General features: G+C 34.5%; 1 protein-coding gene and 1 pseudogene across 4 annotated transcripts; both read right to left on the reverse strand.

Moving 5' to 3' along the window:
• Positions 1–532: 532 nt before the first annotated feature.
• On the reverse strand, positions 533–3405 carry LOC140796970 (stress-response A/B barrel domain-containing protein HS1-like; annotated as a pseudogene).
• LOC140796969 (uncharacterized) lies at positions 533–13010 on the reverse strand. Of its 4 annotated transcripts, none has more exons than XM_073150196.1 (5): positions 12804–13010; positions 10710–12402; positions 10339–10578; positions 3282–3437; positions 533–899 (listed from the first exon to the last, which is right to left on the reverse strand). In XM_073150196.1, the coding sequence occupies exons 2-3, from the start codon at positions 12271–12273 to the stop codon at positions 10523–10525; spliced, it is 1620 nt and encodes a 539-aa protein (XP_073006297.1). In that variant the 5' UTR covers positions 12274–12402; positions 12804–13010; the 3' UTR covers positions 533–899; positions 3282–3437; positions 10339–10522. The 4 variants fall into 4 exon arrangements, with proteins under 4 accessions (XP_073006297.1, XP_073006295.1, XP_073006299.1 ...); XM_073150194.1 differs by having other exon boundaries at positions 3282–3442; XM_073150198.1 differs by having other exon boundaries at positions 3282–3442; positions 10689–12402.
• Between the last annotated feature and the right edge of the window lie 2692 nt (positions 13011–15702).

Consider the following 15702-nt stretch of genomic DNA (forward strand, 5'->3'; position numbering starts at 1 on the left):
AATACTGTGTGAGGTGAGATTAACATTTTTTTTTAGCAAATAGTTATCCTGGGAGTTGGATCCAGATAAAGATAACATAACCTGGGAGAACTGAACATAAAGTGGTTACAGCTTCAGGGCTGAACAAAATTACTTCAGGTTGCATGAAGATTCAACAGACACATAATAAGAGACATGCAAATAAAGTCAGCATATGCTCGACCTGCTAACATAATAGGAATCATATTTTGTTGCAGCTTAGATCAAGGTCAACTGGACCTGGCTCTTCCAGAATGTTTAATTTCTTTGCAATTTTAATGTAAAGATTCAATGAAAGAAGCATATCTGAACCAGAAAACCTGCACATCTATATTGGTTCCTTTGACTTCGACCACTGCTACAACAATAGAACAAATAACTAAACACAGTTACAGATAAATCAACAAACTTCAAAGCCATCTAAATGCATCAACACATAGACCAACCTGGAAAGAGAGTTCTGTCTATCAAAAATAAGACTATCTCTGGAGTTCATGACCAGTGAGGCAGTGAGTGATAAAATCACAAAATTTAGGAAGCTGAAGAGAGAAGCAAATAATATATCTTAATATTAGTTTACAAAAGGTAGTACAAGAATTTCGAGAACAAAAGTCACCATAACAATTCCCAGAGACATGTTCAAATATGGCAAAAGATAGTATTAATTCAAGGACTTGGAAGAAAAGGGGGAACCCACTCTCTACCTTTGTCTTGTCATTGATTAACTACTGTTGGCTTGTAGTTGACACTAATAAGCTTCTCTAGCGCAGCCAGGAATTAATTAGCAAATTCTACATGCACCCCATACTTAGCAATTCCTTCCACACTTCCAAAAGTGTGTAACACCTTGATGAAAGTTCTCTATGCTCACATCCCTTCCCCTGCATATCAGTAGAGAAGTATATAACTGAGACAACATTTTTGCACAATAAAGATCTATTTCAATTTTTGGAAGGTGCCGACTAATTTTAAACTTCACTTACAATTAAAGTGGTCCACTCATGGGTCCACCACTCCCATGAGACAAGCAAATATGAGACAACATTTTTGCACTATAAAGAAGATCTATTTCAATTTTTGGAAGGTGCCGACTAACTTTAAGCGTCACTTACAATTAAAGTGGTCCACTCGTGGGTCCACTCCCATGAGACAACCAAATATGCCCAAAGTCACAAAAGTAAGGTATAAACATCAAACCAAGTTTATATTAGAATGAGGACTGTTGAACTTGCATATGATTGGACTGAATATTATCAATGAGGGATGTACCACCACTTATTTTGCAATACCCCGAAGGAACCGGACATGATCATTTTTCACCATCCGGCTTGAGCAAGAATAAAAAAAATAACATAAATAAACCCATAAAAGATCTATATTTTATACAATAACACATATCATATAAATTTAATGACTCTATGTAAGAAAAGATTTATCAGATTCTATTTTCCAGAGTTGCAACTACAACTATTTATTGCAAAGAATTCTGTTCATATGCCATTCAACATTCTTGATATGTATAAAGCTCCTGAATTACATGGCCGCAGATGGTTTTCTAACCTCTAGAGGTTCTAAAGCTTGGCTAAGTACGTCATGTTATGCTACTTAATAAGATCAAGGGAGGTTCATGCAAGTATTGACTATGACATGCATGTGACAACTAGATGTTCATAAAATTTGTAAACTCAGCACAGAAAGATTAAAGTAGGAAGGATATGATATATAAATATAATTATATTTTGGGTTTTCTACATATTGCCACTTAAAACTTTGAAAATATCAGAATTGCCATTAAAATCTTTAGACTCTTCTAGAATTGACATTATGATTAGTTTTTAACAGAATATTCATGACAGATTCTCATTAAAGTTAACAAATATATAAATAACTAACATATCCTTCTTTCTTAAAGTTTAGAGCGTAAAATATTAATCCATAATTTTGCCTTGCATTAAAAAAGATTTTTTTTTTCTTGTACTAGGATATTGGGTTAAGTATTGGATAGCTTTTGAATAATTTAAAATAACTTAAATTTTATACAAGGGCAAAATAATTTATTCTCTAATCTAAGTTCAGTTCTAATTATGATTAGTTAAATTTAACTAATGGAATGGCATTTTTGAAAGAGTACAAAGATTTGGTGGCAATAAGTAATTATGATATTTTGAAAGCTTTTAGTAGTAATTATAAAAAAAATTCCCTATAATTTTTAGCCTTCTAAACAATTTTAAGTCAGCTATATAAATGGCTATTCCTCAAGATTGAGTCCCCGGACTAGCTTATCATAGATCTACAAATATAAGCAAGTGAGCAACAATAAGTAAACTCTCAAATATAGTTCTGGATCAGTCAGTGAACAGCATTAAGGAATTACACCTGCTAGCACCTAGCAGAAGTGACTTTCAGGTACTTCTTATATCTCATCAACTAATTCAAGTCTTTAAGAATGGTTTAAATTGCAGCATTGTGCAAACTACAGAGGCTCTGCTGCTCATCATGGGGGTGCAATTGGTAGGCGGCAGTTACTGCTTTAAGCCCATATAAGTATGCTTCAGAAGATCTTCTCAGTCTAAAAATTGCTACAAATTTTTCATAATTTATGTATAGGAGGCTATTACTGTTATATAGAAATTTAGAAGATAGAGCATTTCTCTAATACAACAATAATTAACTTCTATGAAACCTGATCCCATGTGAGCTCACCGAATTGCATCAACCACAAGTTTTCCCAAGATGAGTAATAACAATAACAAAGAGGAAAAAAAGAACAAAACAGGCAAAGTTGGGATGCTTTACAAGCATAAATGAATGTATGACCTTTACTTCAGAGACAAAAGAACTTAACATGCAAAGTATGCTAAAGACTATATCTAAAACATTTCGCCAAACGTAAAGAAAAACAATAATCCTAAAGTTGTTAAGACATTTCTAGTGAACATTTGATCTTATTCTTCTCAACAATATATATATATATATATACTAATTAAATCGAACTCTCTAAAATTCTCCTATTTCTCCAGAAACCCTCCTTTCCCCCAACAAGTAACAATTTTTCACTTACCCACATAAACAATGTCACAAATATTTCAATGCAAGGAATCGACCAATTGCCCCTATTACCCAACATCACAGATATAACAAATTTCACAAACCCATCAAAGACCAGATTCAAATCCTAATGATGAAACAATAGAGTTGAACAAAAAAGAGAAGTCTTAGTAAGAAATGGATCGAAAAAAACAGAGGTTGAGATTGGTGAATACCAATGGAAGGTCTTCAACTCTTCATGGGTTCTTTGAGGGAGACAAGGTTGGCATCCTCTGGTGTGACATCCTCCTTGAACTTGGCCAGCAAGATGTGCTTCACCACTCCCTTCCCGGCCTCCATTTCTCCCTCGCCTTTCTCCTCTTCTGCTCCTCCTAATCTTGTTGGTGTGACAAAGTGAGAGAGAGAGAGAGAGGTGTGATCAGTAATTACTACTGAAGAGGGCTGTAATAGGATTTAGAATTATATCCAGAATTATTTGATCCACTAAGTCAGATATGGATCTTAAAAATAAATTTAAAAAAAAAGGTAATTACAGTTTACTCCCTTGATTTAGCTCAATTTTTAGATTACCACTTTGTACTTCATTTTTAAGTACTTAACCTTGTATGATTCAAGCCAAACTGCAATAGTTGCATTTTCCATCCAAAATTAACACTGTTTCATTAGCATCAAACTATGAATAAATTATATAAGGATAATTATACTTAACCCCCCAGAACTATCATAGTTTTTCACATTCACGCTCTGAACTATTACCATTTTTTTACATAGAACCCCTAAACTAAAAAAAAAATATCCACATAGGTCTCTCAACAAAGAAAAAAAGTAACTACACGGATTCTCTGAATTAAGAATTTGGTCTATGCGGTAATAAAAAAATGTTCAAATGTTTGTGGAAAACAATAATTATTTAGGGGGACTAAGTGTAATTAACGTTAAATTATAAAATAATCAAACTATCCCTACCATTTCTCAATGTTTTGAAAGGTGGAATAGGTAGCCGCCATGGAGGGGCGGCACATCGGCCACCCCACAATGCTGAAATGTGTTGGCAAAAGGTGTCTTGCCCCTTTAGCAGGTCGCCTAAGCGCTAAATAGCGCTAGGCCAGCCGTGTGGCCCGTGAATACGGGTCGGGCAGCCCGAGAAAGCAGGCCAGCACTTTAGCCTGCCAAGTCGAATGCAAATATTAAGTGAAATGGGTTGGGTTTTATAGTGAATTGGGTTTAATAACCAACCGATATATAAAAAAATATCCAACTCCTCTCTCTCTCGTCTTTCCCTCTCAATGGGTAATCTCTCTCGTCTTTCTCTCTCTCTCTTTCTCTCACTGCAAACCCTAGAAGCTACTTTCCTTCCACAGCCGGCAATAGTGAAGGTAACGACCAGTCTTTCGCACAGTAGAGGTGGCGAGCAGCATCGTGTCGCAGCGGCCAACAATGTGCATCTCTCTCTCTCTCTCTCTCTCTCTCTCTCTCTCTCTCTCTCTCTCTCTCTCTCTCTCTCTCCCCCTCTCTTTCTCTCTCTCCAAGTTTCCCGAGCTTACCAGCTTAATTTTCTAATTTCCCCTAGCTTAATTTTTCAATTGCTTACTCTTAATTTGCTATGGTATCCAGCTTAGGAATTAATAAGAAATTTAGAGGAGTTAATTGCTAATTGCCTAATTGGTTTTTGAATTATTGAATTAAGATTTACGATTACTGATTTTTGATTTTTTTTCACTGTCTTGCATTATTAATTGGGGGAATTACACTTGATTGCCTGCTATTAAGTATATATTAATTCCTGGTTAGAGGATTTAGGATTTTGAAATGTGATTATGATTCATGTGAACAGTAATTACTAATTAGTTTCTGATTACTGTTTTAGTGTTTTACTCTTTGTTTTTTACTGATTACATTTTTAGAGTTATCATCACTAATTATTGTTTGGATGAATTAAAAATGTGAAATATGAATTATGTTTGTTTTTTACCTTTATTGCCCAATTTCATCCATAGCTAATCAGATATGACTACTAATTCCTCTCAAACAGCATCTGTCGTTGAATCAACATCATCTGAGTTTTTTGCAATGTTTTAAAAGGCTGCTGCAAATGGCCAGCGATCACCTCACCGCCAAGCTCTAAGGAGGAAGGCAGGTGACAAGACAGTCTAGCGTTTTTTTATTAAAAAAAATAAAAAAATTATATATAATAAATTTATAATTTTTAATACTAATTTAGTATATATAATATTTATAATGATGCACTATACCACAATATTAAATAACATAATCACAATTCACAACTATAACAAGTTCACAAATATCATAACTATATATCCAAAACAAATAACATGATCAAAAATTAAAAATTATCAAATTCAATAAAAGTTCACAAGAATTACAACCAAATATCCAAAACAAATAACTTAACCAAAGATTTAAAAATATCAAATTCATAACAAGTTTACAATCATCACATCCAAATATCTAACAAGTTCAAGTTCACAATCATCACATCCAAATTAATAATAAGTTCACAATGATTACAGGAATCACATTCATAACAAGTTCACATTCAAAATTAGACTTTTAGTCTTCTTCACAATCTTCAAGTGGAGCTTCATTTGTCAATAGATTATCATCTGAATCATTATCAAGCTCTAGCTCAACATCATCCTCTGTTTCCTCATCTGACAGATTAATTGCTCATCTAGAGAAGTAGGAGTGCTACTAGTAGTAACTTGAGCAACTCTAGCACTTCTCCTTGATAATAAAAATTCTTCCACACCTAATACTTTTGTCATTATCTCCCAAATTAACCCTCCACCTAGGAAGACCTCACCTTTTGCTCTTGAGAATCATTATCCAACTAATCAATTGCATTATTTCTCTCTTTTAAAGCCACGAAATTCTTCTCTTTTGCTATCTTTCGATCTTTCATTAACTTGCATTAAATTGTACATAAACTAGATCATTCAATTTTTTCACTTCCAATACATTTGTCTTCTTTGAATGAATTTGAAAACAAAGACCAAATTAATATGAGCCAATTATAATTTAAAATTGACAACTTAATTAATATAATGATATATTATCTATTCAAATGAGCTCCAATTTCTTTCACATCTGAACAAGCTACATGTCAAATTAAGAATCTTAACAATCATGTTTTTTAGGTAAAGGGTATTAACTCCATTACACTCCACTAATAAGCTAATAACCATACAAATTAGATAATAACTTAGTAACATATTAACATTTATAAGCGATAAGACTAAAAAATATATGATTTATTACATATTTTAAACTATTAAAATATGCCTACGTTGAATTCATCATTATTTTCTTTTGCCAATCTTACTAGTGGTTTCTCAAATGTTCAATAGCATTCTTATATGCTTTCATCTCCACATTTGTAATATGCACTTGAATAGATAGATAAGGATAAAAAATTTCAACATAACTAAGAACACCATCCATTATATTTAAATCACTCTCCATTTCATTACAATCTCTATTAAAGTAGTATGAATTTAAATAATATGTAGCAGCATGAAGATGTGTATCAAGCTTTCTATTTGTGTAGTGATCCATTGCATCGAGAAAGGCTTAAAAGAGGTCTCATTATTATTAAAAATATTTTTAATTTCTTTCTTAGCATCTTTCAATTCACTATATATAAATCTCATTAGTGGCTTTCTTACACCATCAACAATTCGAAGCAACTTCACCACGGAAGAAAATTTTAATAGATAATGACACTTGCCTCCAAAATTAATTATTGAGAATAGTAGAGTAAGCTCAAGCTCTCTTTCCTCTACCAATTTTTGATCATTTGCATATTGAATATTCCTCAAAACTAAACATAAGCCTTAATTTTTCTTTCTTTTCTAAAAGACTTTGCAATGTAAGAAATGAAGTGGCAAATCTTATAACCCCGAGTCTCACGATCTCCTTTATTTATGTAAACTGACGCATCAAGCTCAATAACTTGAGATGTCCATAAATAAAAACAATGACTTCCCTCTCACATTCAATTTAATATTTAATCCTTCTTTCCTTTGATATTATCTCCAATATTAAATTTATACATCGAGCAGCACAAGATGTCTAGTATATATAAGGATATGTTTGCTTTAGTAACCATGCAGCTGCTAAATTAGCGACATCATTATCAGTCAAAACTTAAAACACATTTTCCTCTCATACTTCCTTGATACCCTTAACGACAATATGATGGATGTATTAACTTGTATATAAATCTTTAGAACAATCAACTGAATATAGAAAACTAACTCCTAGCTCACAATTGACATATAAATTCATAATGCTTCTTCTTTTTCAATCTGTCCAAGCATCAGTCAGAATGGAACAATCATTTTTCTTCCATGCATCTTTATGGTTCTTCAAATCTATTTTAGCCACTTCCTTCTTTAAAAGTGGCTCACATTAATCATGCATTTATGCCGACTTGAACCCCAGACCGTACTGACCAATTACTTCCATCAAACATGAAATGATTTATCAGTGCCACCATTAAAGAGAATGCTGCACTTACAAACCCAATGAGCTAAGTACATTAACACTCTATTTCTTTGTTCTTTTGCAAAAGTATCTTTTATACTTGTTTATACTATCTTCTCTGACTCTCTAATTGCAACTTTTGGTCATTTATTTCCAACATTTAAAATTTCTTTATCTTTCTTTTCTTCAAATATGTTTACTTTTGCTCTCAATTTTTCTCTTTTGATTTATCCTCTTTTCTCTTTTTGTTCGCCTCTATATGCTCTTTAATAAAAAATTTTGCCTCATTAGTAGCTTTTGGACAAGACACAACATCACCTCTAATATGTGCAATATGCTTCTTGAATCTACTAATTTCTTTATTTGCGACCTCACAAAATTTGCATTACACCGTGTTAGCATCATTTTTATTTGGATTAAGGTATCCATATTGCTACCCTAGATTGTTAGAACCAATAGGCAAAAAAATACCAATGTTTTGAAAGGCGGAATAGGCCGCCGACATTGCGACTCCCATGGCAGGGCACGTCGGCCGCCCCGCTATGCTGAAATGCCTTGGCGAGCCGCATAGGCGCTAAATAGTGAAGTTGCTTTGAGTTGTTGATAGTGAAAGATAGCCACCAATGGGATTCATATATAGTGGGTTGAAAAATGCTAAGAAAGAAATTAAGATTATTATCAATAATAATGAGACTTCTTTCAAGCTTTTCCTCGATGCCATTGATACACAATGGAAAACTTGATAGCATCTCCATACTACTGCATATCATTTAAATCTATACTACTTTTATAAAAATTATAATAAAATGAAGAGTGGTTTAAATAGAAGCTCATTTGAATGGGTAATGTATCATTATATTGATTAAGTTGTCAATTCTAAATTATAATCGACTCATATTAATTTGGTATTTGTTTTCAAATTCATTCAAAAAAAGAAATAGATTGAAAGTGAAAAAATTGAATAATCTAATTTATATACAATTTGATACAAAAATAAAAGATTGATATGTAGCAAAAGAGAAGGACTTCAAAAGAGAGAAATAATATAATTGATTGGTTGGATAATAATCCTCAAGAGCAAAAGGTCTTCCCAGGTTAAACTTAGGAGATGGTGACAGAAGCTCCACCCAAAGATTGTGAGGAAGACTAGAAGTTTAATTTTGAATGTGAATTTGTTAAGAATGTAATTCTTGTGATGATTGTAAACTTATTAGATATTTGGATTGTGATGATTGTAAACTTGTTATAAATTTGAGAATTTTAAATCTTTGATCATGTTATTTGTTTTGGATATTTGATTGTAAGATTCTTATATACTTGTTACAAATTTGACAAATTTTCATCCTTAATCATATTATTTGTTTTGGATATTTAGTTGTGATATTTGTGAACTTGTTATAATTATGAATTGTAAATTATGATTGTCTTATTTGATATTGTAGCATATTGCATCATTATTAATTTTATATATACTAAACTAGTATTAAAAATTATGAATACATTATATATAATTTTTTTTATTTTTTTGATATAAAAATGCTAGACTGCCTTGTCACCCGCCTTCCGCCTTAGCGCTAGGCGGTGAGGTGACTGCCCGCTATCCGTGGCCGCCTTTCTAAATATTGTCATATTTGCATTAGACTACATTTATGTATCATTTAAAAAAAAAATTAATATTTGTCTCAAGTTAACTGATTTAATTAAGTCCTAATCAACAGAAGGCCTTCATTTGATATTATATCCTAATTAAAATTTCACCCTTGTTTGATTCAAAATGATCTTATTCTAAGGGTTGTTTGGATGTCTAAATCGGATTGAATCAGGATAAATCAAATAGACTAGCCGATTCATCAATATTTCATGCATGTATCAATAATTAGTTTAATTTTGTTGATAAATGAATCAATGATTACAAATAAACTACTTATATTGAATCTTATAAACGATATAATCTAAATTACTAAAAAGATCCAATCAATTTTAAATCTGACAAAATTAAATAGGTCCAATAAGCTTCAGTAGCTATCTGCATTGCAGATACTATAGGTAAGGAAACTCTTTTCTTAGCCTCTTTATGGAATTAAGTTATACTATCTGAAATAAGATTTACACAAAAGGTTGTCCAATTCCTAGAGACAATACCCACATTTATTGGAAATTCAAAATATGATTACATTCTCATGTATTTCTTGAACATCCACAAGTATATATTCCTATTCATCCCTATCAAGGAAGCAAAGAGAAGTACGGATAAGATAGAGTAATGTTTAGCAAATTAGTGATGGTACAATACTAATACGTAATGGAATATTACTGATAGTACGTGACTGATTATCTATCAGAAATTTTTTTCCATGATGAACAGATTAATAAAAATTAAAAGCATGAAAATGCGTGTGATAATTTAGACTAGTAAAAAAAGCTTCAATAGGATATTTATCCAAAAGGGTATACAAGTGTAGAAGACAGAGGCCATGTTATTCATAAAGTAGTTTTCAGTTGTACAACATCTTCCAACTTCTACAGTCCCTCTCCTATTTCTAAATTATAATACTAAATATTTAGCACCAAACGTTGTTACGCATCAAGTTGTTTTCAGCCTTCTAGGCAACAACCAATAAATAATCAAACTTGGGGCTATAATCAAGTCTGGTTTTCTTCAGTATACAAGGAGGCCAATCCTTTTTATTGGATATTTCATTACTTTGTGATTAATTGGAGATATGGAACTGTTGAAAAGGAAAGGTAGAGATAACAAGGGCAAACCTTCATCCTAACAACTTCTTGTTCACTGTCGCAGCAGCAGCTTGTTCAGAGAGCCAAAGAATAATTCTCAACAAGACCACATACCACTGATCATTTTGCATCCATTTATCAGATTAAAGCAGCAACATTCACCCAAGAATGCATGCTTCATGAAACATTGACCTGATACGGTAAGAGAGTTAATTCAGAGCTTAGCCAACTCCAACCAATACCGATTGTCGCTTTCTTGAACATGTATATCTGCAGGACAGAAATGAATTCAATCATTTCATTTGAATGTTAATCTCATAATAAATATCGAGGCCACAATCCTCCAATCAAATATTCATTCTTCAACAAAGATTACATGCCAAGATATATATATTAAGCACCCGCTAGTTCAACAGGATGCAGATCAGGGCTCAGTCTTCCAAATGATTCATCTACTCGTTCCTCATCATGTGGTGGTAATTGTCCAAAGAAAGCTAATTTTTCTGATAATCTTTTCAGAGACTCATGCCTGTTTGCAAGCTGCATTAGAACCTTAATCCTCTTGAATGAAACATTGCTTGGCTTCTGCCCCTTCTCAACCATTTGATGAAAGCACCTTTCTGCCTCTTCCAACTTTCCCTCATCACACAAGAGATCAAACAAAACATCGGACACCAATGTGAACGACCCGAACCCCTTCTCGACCATGTCATTCCACAAATCAAGAGCCATTTGCACCTTATCTTGTCGACGGAATAACCTGATAAGAAACATGCAAGACTGTGTACTCGGCAAGCACCCCTCAGACCGCATTCTTTCATACAACTTCCAAGCATTTCCGAGATCATTAGCCCAATAGAAGCAACGAAAGAACAGATTGTAGCTAGTAGCATTTGGTGCTAAGCCCCTTGCCACCATCTCATCCATCAAGGAAAATGCATCTCCAAGCCTCCTTGCAATACAATAATTACGAATAGCTGCATTATATGCCGGAACATCTGGATAGCACCCCAACTCCCTCATCTCCTTCAAAACTTCCCTAGCCTTGTCTGGCTGACCAATCAACCCCAGACCGCCTATCAAGCTAGTGTATGTAAACACATCCGGACAAATATCCTCCTCCCGCATTTTATCAAACACCTTTTGTGCTTTCTCAACCTCACGGTTCTTACAGTAGACATCAACCAAACAATTGTAAGTCACCAAATCCGGCTTCACTCCGAGCTCCCCCATCTCTGCGAAGAACCCTTCAGCTTCCTCTGCCGACTTCCACCCCGAAAGCAGTATGTTAAAAGTCTGCAAATTTGGCTTGAACTCACGTTTCAAGCTGTGGTAGACATTCCTTGCATCACTCATACTCTTTTCCTGGCAAAGAGTCCTCAGCAAAGCATTGAAGCAATCAGTGTCAAACTCCATGACAAACTTTTTAAACTTCCGAAAGCTCTCCACGGTTTGCCGCACCGAGCAAACCTTTGCAATCCTACCAAGAATGATCATAATGGTTCTAGTAGTGATCAAGGTAGGATCTTTCCGCCGCATCTCCACTAACAACATCCAACTCTCTTCAAATCTTCGATTCCTACCCAAAATATACAACATAGTGTCATATGAGAAGGAGGTGTGGAAGAATCCCTTTCGCTTCCCCGCCAGATCAAAGAACTCGAGTGTGCGGAAGGGGTTTCCGTGGCTGAACCGGACTCTCTTCAATACCATGTCGATCAAATCGTTGGAGAGGAAGATTTTGGACTCCTTGAGGGATCTCACCATGGACTCGGTGGAGGAGGAGGTGGAGATGATGTGAAAAACTGTCGCGACGTCATCGTTAGGGTTTTTGCCCTCTGGGACTGGGAGAGAAGAGCAGGGTCTTGACAAAGATGGGATTTTGGAGAGATTGGATAGGAGATGGAGAAGAGAAGGGGAAGAGGAGATTGTGGGAAAGTTGATCGGGAGGCGTTTGGGTACCATTGCCGGTTGTGGTTTTGCTTCTCCGATTTGGAGTCAGTTTTGGGTAGTGGGATTTAAGGGCGAATACCAAATTGATCAAACCTAACAAGATATGGCCAGAAGTTCAGGTAGATCCAATGGAGGAACTTCCTGCAATAGATTGCAAAATTAATTAGAGAACACATAAAAACTAGTGAAAATTTACTAAAATGAATCGTATAAACTTGCACTACATTTGAAGTAGACCAAACAATTTATGCCATTACGACGAAATATTACAAATATAGTGGCAGACTCAGCGTAAATTATTGAGCAAAGACGAAACCTTGAGAGTTACTATCACAGTCGGTTGGCAAATAATTGCACCTCTTACGTTTAGGATTCCATCTAAGAGAATTATAATGAGACGTTCTCTAAATAATTGCACCCGAAACACGAAGAAAAAGAAGAACGATCGGTAAAATCTCCACTCCAAAAGACAAAAGAAAGTAATCCACCAGAAAGAAAACCCCAAGAAACCAAAATCCCATATCACCCCGAGATCAACTCACCCCACGAGCAGCTGGAATCGATTGCATTGGCGACGAAACCCTAAGCCAAGAGTTTCCTATCGTCCGATTTTCTTTTTGCTTTCTATCATCAGCTTTCGGTATCTCCGACTCTCCGTTGCTTCGGCGGGCAGCCTTCGAGCAGAGGTGGTGGAACGAGAAATGAGAGGATTTAGGATGGCCGTGGGATAGAGTTAATAGGGTTTAAGCAGGGAGAGATCAGATACTATAGATAGTAGCTCTATATATATATATATTAATATTTATTTGAGTTTATTGAGCGGAGTCTCTGAGTGAGCCAGCTTAAAACTTGGGTTCAGTTCGAACCTAATAATGAGGAACTGGCTCTGCTTAGCTACATTCGAACTGAGCCTGAGCCCGAGCCCGAGCCCGAGTTGCTTATTTATTTTGACTGCCTATTGATAACCCACCAAACTCAAGAAGATGCTGTGAGAAGTTTTGTGCAACAATCTAATAAGCAAAGTTAGATGAGACGAATTATAAATTTCTTTTTAAAAAGAAACTAGAAGATTGCATTAAGAAAGCCAGAGGCTCAAAATACATCCTAATTGTACCAAAAAATACCTATTTCAAGTACGTCACTATTCAAAATGGATTTGAATTCAAGCATATCTGAGCTATCTCAACAAAAACTGAAATCTATACATTTACTGTAGCCTACTAACTAATGAGCTACTTTGTTTGCAACCTGATAGACATGCTGAAGTTTAAAATTGGCGAAAGAAGTGCTTAGATTGTAACAATCCTCCATAAGACTTTTAAATCTCCACGAACAATTTTTCTGCTTAACTAGATTAACTAGCGTATGAGAATTAGTTTCGAACACTACATCCTAACAGCTAATCTCCTTAGCTCTTATCATGGTTTCTCTTAGTGCCCAAGCTTCTTCTGAGTATATTGCATCAAATGTATGCATTAGAATCTTTGATAATCCACCCTCCACTACCCTTCATTGTTGTAGGATCAAAAGAACCATCAATGTTAATCTTAATTGATCCGAGGCTTCCGGGGTGCTATCTACTTTCATTAGAACTATTAGCAGAGATGGACTTTGCTCTATCCAAATCTTGGAAATAATCAATTGTCATCGTTAACATATTTCTCCAAAATTGATAAACAGAATGATTTGATTCCTTAAACAAATAAGCATTATGAATTTTCCATAATTGTCATAAGGATTTTGCAATGATAGCGAGAATAAAATCATTGTTCGAGTTATCTTGATTATCTTTTTCCTTAATCTAATCTCTCATAAGCCAATCCCTATTAAAGGAGAATCGAATTCCGAAGGCAATCTTGCAATCAATAAAAATATACTCAATGGTTTCTACATCTAAACCACATGTGTTACATCTAGGGTCCACTGGAATGCCAATTTTAAGGAGTCTATCTTTAGTCGGTACTCTTCCCCTCATAAGTTTTCATAAAAAATAATTTAATCATCGCAGCAACATTTATTTTCCAAATGAAATCCCAACTTTGCTCAATATTGAGATAATTCAACGAGTTTCTTTCAAGAAGAAACTTGTTTGCAATGATAGCAAGAATAAAATCATTGTCCGAGTTATCTTAATTATCTTTATCTTTTTCTTTAATCCAATCTCTCATAAACCGATCCCCATATCGAATTCCCAAGTCAATCATAGAGAGATCCCAAACAACGGGCAATCTTACATCAATAAAAAAATATACTCAATGATTTTTGTATCTAAACCACACATGTTACATCTAGGGTCCAGTAGAATGCCAATTTTAAAGAGTCTATCTTTAGTCGGCAATCTTCCCCTCATAAGTTTCCATAAAAAAATATTTAATCCTCTAGGCAACATTTATTTTCCAAAGAAAATCCCAACTTTGCTCAATATTGGGATAATTCAACGAGTTTCTTTCAAGAAGAAACTTGTAAGCAAAATTCACAATTGGAAGGCCTTTATTATCATATGGCCATACCCAAGAGTACCGTGTAGGGAACCTTAGCAACTCTATATCCAAAATCAAGTTCGGAACAGCGGTCCAAACCAAAAATAGACCCTATCGGCATTCCAGATGCCATGAAGCATTAATCTAGTCACCTTCCTAGATCCAAACTTAATGTCCATATTTAAGTAAGTTGGCTTCCAAGCAATTGGCAAAGTGAAAATCCATGAAACCTGATAGATATTAGTTGATCTACCATACCGAATAAAATGAGTAGAACCATCCCTTAGATGAATAGCAGAGTTATAGAAATGTTTATAAAAACACAAAACAATGTTCTCTTTTTTCCGTTTGCTCCATAATTGAAACTTTTCATACTTAAAAACCATTAACCTAACCCACATAGTATTATCATATCTAAGCATCTAAAAATTCTTTGGAGCCATAAAAGTCCACCGAGCAATTTTAAGATCCCTAATATTCAATGCATCTCTATCTTTAGGCAAGTTTACAATTGTAACGCCCCCACCCGGCATAGGCACGTGCACGCCCACGCGCTCACACAGCACGCGCGGCGCACGTGACAAGTCGGGTGAGGCCTGTCACGCACAAATACTCTCCTATGCACATATAATCATGACATCATCAAATAAAACCTGCTAACCTATCCATAATCACATAATTCATCACCAGATAAATCATACAATTAACCAAATAAACCTATTAACATATGAATATCACAGTCCACAATAATATACATTAAACCACTACATAATCTGGCAGGACCCACACAGGCCACAACAAACCATCAAGATACAATTAAAATAACTAATACAAGAGTACGCCATGATTCGACCTATATCATACAGATCATCGTCTAATACAATAGAGTACAAATATCAAATACTGGTACAACTCAATTTCTATATAAATTATCATCTATACCGTCTCGCATCTATAGCTT

This window comes from Typha latifolia, chromosome 10 (genome assembly GCF_019914945.1).
Source record: "Typha latifolia isolate L0001 chromosome 10, TyphaL0001v2, whole genome shotgun sequence".
Classification (NCBI taxonomy): domain Eukaryota; kingdom Viridiplantae; phylum Streptophyta; class Magnoliopsida; order Poales; family Typhaceae; genus Typha; species Typha latifolia.

Excerpts from the sequence above, each read along its gene's own strand:
- LOC140796969 (XM_073150196.1), bottom strand. The coding sequence starts at position 12,273 with ATGGTACCCAAACGCCTCCCGATCAACTTTCCCACAATCTCCTCTTCC. Across the intron at positions 10,579-10,709 it reads GCATCCTGTTGAACTAGCGG|ATATACATGTTCAAGAAAGC; the intron begins GTGCTTAATATA and ends TCTGTCCTGCAG.